A 6000-nucleotide genomic window follows, 5' to 3' on the forward strand; every position below is an offset into this window, starting at 1 on the left:
AATTTCTAACCTAGTAATAAAGGATTAACAGGCTCAGTAGGGTACACGGCCTTCTCTAGTAGAATGCATTAAATCCTAAAAGCACTGGGTACTGAAACACGAGCGGTTCCTGCATCCTAAATTTGAGTGATCACCCTCGAAGCTTGCGCGATAATTTATAATTCTGGCAATTTTTGAGAGTGAACAGGAATTGGGTCTGACAGTTCGATCGCTTCAATGACAAACAGCTTAATGCACAAACTACAAGATAGGAGGAGTAAGAAATTGGGTTATTCGTTGTGCAGGATGTGAGGCCAGCACAAGGAATCAGTCCACAATTATCTCCTCACTAGGAACAAAGCACCCAATTGTAAAAGCCAGACTCCCAGGGTAGTAAAGCAGAGCAGGCATGCAATAACAAAACTCAATAATTGATTGGCCTGCCTCTTCTTTTTCTTTGAAAAGGGAAAAGTACATTGATTACACACAAACTACTAAATACTACAAACCAATTTACAAATACACACGAGAGGAAATACCTTTACGGACATTCTAAAATCTAATCTGACCCCTAATAGGTCATGACCCCCATAATCCTCCTGGTGGTGAGCCCCAACCACCTAGAACATTTTCAGAAGGCCTCCTCTACTTAGAGCTGGTTTCACTGGGTCCCTGCGCCAGCTTTTCTCCTTTGCTTGCCGGGTGTTCCTCGCCTGTAGCAGGGATGCACAAGCCCAGGTCTTCCCCAAAGTGGTCCCCACTGGCCCTGTGGTCAGCTGCAGACAGAGTGCTTAGTTCATCAGGGGGTTTGCCCTTCCAGCTGTCGTTGCTGTCCAAGACCAGGGTCCTGGACCCCATCTCTTCCTCGCGCATGAGTCTAAAAGTGTGGGCGAAAGGTTCTAGTTGCCAGGCACCCCAGGCAAATTCTAGGATGCCACATCACTCCTACAACCCCCCTGGAGAGTATTATCAGACAATCCAATATGGCGCCTTCAAGTGGACTATGTGCACAGCTTCTTTGAGGGCCCTAGCTCTACTCCTACTTGACATCACTGCCACAGACTTTCCCACCAAAACTTCAAGAGGGAACCCCTTCTCTGCTGGCTCCGCTGTCTCCTTTGTTCAGTGGGCCTGGACTGTCCCAGCCCTGGTACAGTGTGACAGCTAAATTAACAGACAGTGGATTTTGTTACAGGACAAGTCGATTTATGAAGCAACCTGCCCCATTGACAAGTAGATATTCTATATAAAATTCCACACACCTGTCTTGACCCCTCACTGACAAGAGATTGGGGCCAGAAGTAAGAGCCGGAGAAGAGAACGTCACTCCTAAGCTGAGAAGAAATAGAGCAAAGATTGGGCTGGCAAAATTTACCGCTGTTGATAATCAATTCAGCTGTTCTATTCACTGTACGCTAAACATTATTTGCCAGCTCGCCAACATATGGTGACATTGAAGGCTTCACTAAGCACAATTATTATATTTAATGCCTTCTGATATCTATGAGAATCCCCACTTACCTGCTCAGCGCCCCAGTGGCCTAACCCAAGGATCTGCAGCAGAGACCATCGGTCAGGTTGGCAGACCCTAAAGAACAGCTCTTCAATGTACCTGTAGGACATCTACAGTTTTAACTTGAGCTGGGCACCAAGGCTACATTTATATTTCAGGTCCACATCCGGAGTCAATGCCAGCATGAGGCCAATCTGGCTTTTCACCTCTATTCTCTTGTCCTGGGGCCATCGCCCCGCTCAACTTGTGACCTAACAGCGCATAATGTACAACAAAAGGGGTCTGCCCAAATCACCCTCCTATACGTGGGCATGGAACATCTCAAGAATGAAAAACAACAAGAGTATGGAGGGATGAATCATTCATTTATTTCCGTCTAAGGCACCATCAATTATCCCGACGCTCTCAATAGTTTATATTGCTCCACATACTAATGATTCAATTAGATACACATACCATTGGGCAGGTCTCCGGCACATCAAATCATATAACAAATCACAAATGATAATACATATATAAATTTGACAAACCAACATAAAAATGTAAATATACACAATATCTACAGTACCCTGACAATTACACGTACTCGTGTGCACTCATAAACCTGAGTGTTACACTAAGAGGTAGTCCTCTTCACACAGGAGGTATCTCACCTCTCTATCATCTAATTATGTGCGCATATAACATTTTAACCATGCTCAAACTGATTGGACTCCTCAATTATAGCGGTCGACGCGGTCGCGTTTCAGCTGTCAATTTCTTCCGACTTCCTCAGGACAAAGGTACAAAATATCTACGATAATAATAGAAGCTTCCAATTTATATATATATATATATATATATATACATATATATATATATACACACACACACATATACATACATACACACACACACATTATTTATACATATCTTTAACATATCCCATATTCGCCCACACAGTACTCCGAGGTGGTGATGGAAACACCCAAAACGCAGAACCACCTGCATCAAATAAAATGAAAAGTGAGGAAGGGGGTGCACAAAATCAAACAACCCCTCTAAAGGTCACTACATCAGTGCTCCCCAGGAGTAGCTAATCACCTACCATCTAAATACCTAGAATCTTATCTCAGCTCTCGGGGTCGACACCAATCCACTACTGAGGGGGTACGCCCTCCACATAATCAGGTTCCATGGTCAATCTAGAAACCTATAAGTACAATGTGGGCCGACAGGAGTCAAAAATGGACTCTCCTTGGAACCGGCTAAATACTCTAGCGTCTATTAATGCACGAGATCCACACACATAATTACCTGCACCCCCTTCCTCACTATTCATTTTATTTGATTTGGTGCAAGTGCATAAATAATGTGCATATATGTCATTGGAAGCTTCCATTATTATTGTTGATATTTTATACCCTTGTCCTGAGGAAGCCGGAAGGAATTGAGGAGTGAAACGTGACCCCGTCGACCGCTATAATTGAGGAGTCCAATCAGTTTGAGCATGGTTAAAATATTATATGCGCACATAATTAAATGATAGAGAGGTGAGATACCTCACGTGCGAAGAGGACTACCTCTTGGTGTAACACTCAGGTTTATGAGTGCACACGAGTACGTGTAATTGTCAGGGTACTGTAGATATTGTGTATATGTACATTTGTATGTTGGTTTGTGAAATGTATATATGGATTCTCATTTGTGTTCTTGCGATTTATTTATGTTCTATCATTTGATGTGCTGGAGACCTGCCCAACGGTATGTGTATCTAATTGAATCAATAGTATGTGTAGCAATATAAACTATTGAGATGGTCAGGGTAATTGATGGTGCCTTAGACGGAAGTAAATAAATGAATGATTCATCCCTCCATGCTCTTGTTGTGTTTTATTCTAACAGCGCATAGTGGCACGCCACACCAGGAGCTCCCGCCAGGCACTCAGGTGCCGCTGTAGCCTGGGACTTCCTTTGGAACCTCCACCGACTCAATCAACAGAGATCACCCAGGACCCTTCGGCTGCAGTTCAGCAGGGCATGTCAGGCAGCACAGGCAAAGCAGATCATGGGGGTGGTAGGGAGAGAATGTACGAGCACATCTACCACTCCCACGGTAGAGCTTCCTACTGCCGGTGTGTCAGCCACATTACCAGATGTGATCTCTCTCCCTTTGCCCGACTAGTTCCTGCTGAGCAGTATTGAGTTTACATATAAGCTTCACGAGTGTTGAGTTTCTACCAAGTAACCCCATCTTGTGTCAGCTGTTTTCACCACTTCCCATGATACAAGCTTCATTCCTTCTAAGGCTTTCAAGGCATTCACAAGTCTTCAATCTGGCCTGGACACAGCCACCTCATGGGAAGGACAACTGAAAGGTGTCACGAAAACCAGGTGGAACTTACAGAGAATCCTAGAGACGTGACTTACGAGGTAAGGTTTAAAAAAAAAAAAAAAATCCCACTTATGACGAACGTAAGTACCAAGGAAAAGGAAAAAATACTTTGACAATACTGTTAACCAGTTACACAGAGAAGAGACGTTATTTAATGCTGACAAGATTCACTTTGCAAACAGTTTGTGGCACAGAGGCTATCACACCAGAGGGCTCGAGGAAGGCTCAACCACTCACCTGCCATGAAACCAGTCCTGGCAGGCGTCGCACTCGATCATGAAGCGGGTGACATCGTAAGGCAGGCGGCAGAGGCAGTAGACGGGCACCGATGCCATGCTGGGGGCGGGTGGGAGTCCTGTCTACCCAGAGCGAGCCTCGTGCAAGAGACGGGGGGTGGGCATGGGTGCAGAGAGGGGGCTCCAGATCACACCCACAGCAGCAGCTCTTGGGCCCAGCCCAGCATGGCCCTGCAGCCCCCGGGGTCTGTCATCCACCAGGCAGAGGGCGAGGGTCACCGCGCGGCTCTTTTCTCAGGTTGAGCCGGGCACTTCTGGTAACAACAGATGATGACAATTAACTTCACCCCGACCGAGGCTGATCAGCTGTGATCCTCAACCCACAGAGGCCTCAACACCTCCTGCTCCGGGTTAATTCTCCTAGTCACTGGGCGAGCTGACATGCATGGAGTAATCCCACTAGAAGCTATGGGCTGGGTTAACAGGCAACAGATCAAGCAGGCAGGGTTTCTGCAGTCAGTCGGTGATGTACATGATTAAAGTCTGATCGAGGACAGGTACTGGGTCGGTGATGGTTCACCCACGCTCAACTTCTCAACTGGGTGACAGCGAAGCAAGAAACCACAAAACAGAACATCAATGAGCAATGTGGACTGGCTGGTGGCTGGATTAACTAGGCAGCCCTTCTGCTGGTGGCCAGGCCTGGTGATGGATGCACAGGGGCTTGTTCTTGAAGTACTGGGGGGGACTGCTGCTTAATCTAGACAGAAGGTAGAAGGTGCAGAGTGCACAGGCCTCCCCCGGCCGGCTGCTCGTCAGCCAGGGTCCTGATGCCTCATAATGCAGCCACACTCATCGGCAGCCTCCAGGCGACGTCCCACCGAGCTCTTGAAACCCAGTCACTGTCCTGCCAGCAAGAACACCAGGCCAGGGATGCCAGACCGGGGAAGCCAGACCAGGGATGCCAGGCCGGGGACGTCAGACCAGGGATGCTCGTCACTCAGTCGAGAGCTGACAGGAGATGATCCCCCGGTGGCTCCTGGTGACAGGCGAGTTTCCAGCAGGGCCGTTAATATGAGATTAAGGCTCGCTGGCGCGCAGACAGTGCTCAGCAGTGTTTATCCGCCCGACGGCTGCCTGGGATTAACCCTTTGTTGCTGGTGCTTTAGGCTCGGCTTTCATCAGCAGTAGTCTGGACACGAATAGGTGATGGGCTGCGGGATCCCTGGACCCTGCTAGGCATTAACGACTAGTAGCTGACCGGTGATGTTCAAGGGTGGGACAACCGCAGGATCTTTCAGACAGACGGTTCCCTGCTGGGCATTAACGATCAATAACTGCCCAGTGATGTTCAATAATGGGTTGAACCCCTGCAGACAGTTCAGCTCCGTACTGGGCATTAACGACCAATAACTGCCCAGTGATGTTTACAATGAGAGGCTGGCCCCTGCAGACAGCTCGCCCCCTCCTGGGCATTAACGACCAATAACTGCCCAGTGATGTTTACAATGAGAGGCTGGCCCCTGCAGACAGCTCGCCCCCTCCTGGGCATTAACGACCAATAACTGACCGGTGACGTTCAAGGGGGGTAACCCCAGGATCCTGCAGTCTGCTCGGCCTCCTCCTGGGCATTAACGTCCCGTTAGTGCCCGGTGGTGTTTACAGTGAGCGCTGATGGCTCACCCGAGGCTCGGAAGGCCTCGCTCTGAGTCTGCTGGACGCCCCAGGGGCTGCAGTGGGGGGTCCGCCGCTCTCGGGCTGCAGGGGCCCGGGTCTCCACCCCCGGTCCGCCGCCCGGTCCCGGTGGGGCCTGGAGCGCCTCGGTGTCCCGCCCCTCTCTCCCGGGCCTCGCTGCCGGCCGCCGTCCGTCCCTCCCCGGGCTCCGGCTCCGCGCCCCG

The 6000-nt window shown here is 49.2% G+C and overlaps 1 protein-coding gene across 2 annotated transcripts in view; it reads right to left on the minus strand.

Moving 5' to 3' along the window:
• The window catches only part of PHF8 (PHD finger protein 8), a 90740-nt gene extending 86055 nt beyond the window's left edge, over positions 1 to 4685 (minus strand). Inside the window, exon 1 of one of the 2 annotated variants that reach the window (XM_078664563.1) lies at positions 4104 to 4685. In XM_078664563.1, the coding sequence (XP_078520689.1) occupies positions 4104 to 4201 (98 nt within the window). In that variant the 5' untranslated portion in view covers positions 4202 to 4685. The remainder of the gene's footprint in view (positions 1 to 4103) is intronic. The other variant, XM_078664562.1, reaches the window with a different exon arrangement.
• Positions 4686 to 6000: the final 1315 nt, after the last annotated feature.

Source organism: Lissotriton helveticus, chromosome 10, assembly GCF_964261635.1.
Source record: "Lissotriton helveticus chromosome 10, aLisHel1.1, whole genome shotgun sequence".
In the NCBI taxonomy this organism is placed as follows: domain Eukaryota; kingdom Metazoa; phylum Chordata; class Amphibia; order Caudata; family Salamandridae; genus Lissotriton; species Lissotriton helveticus.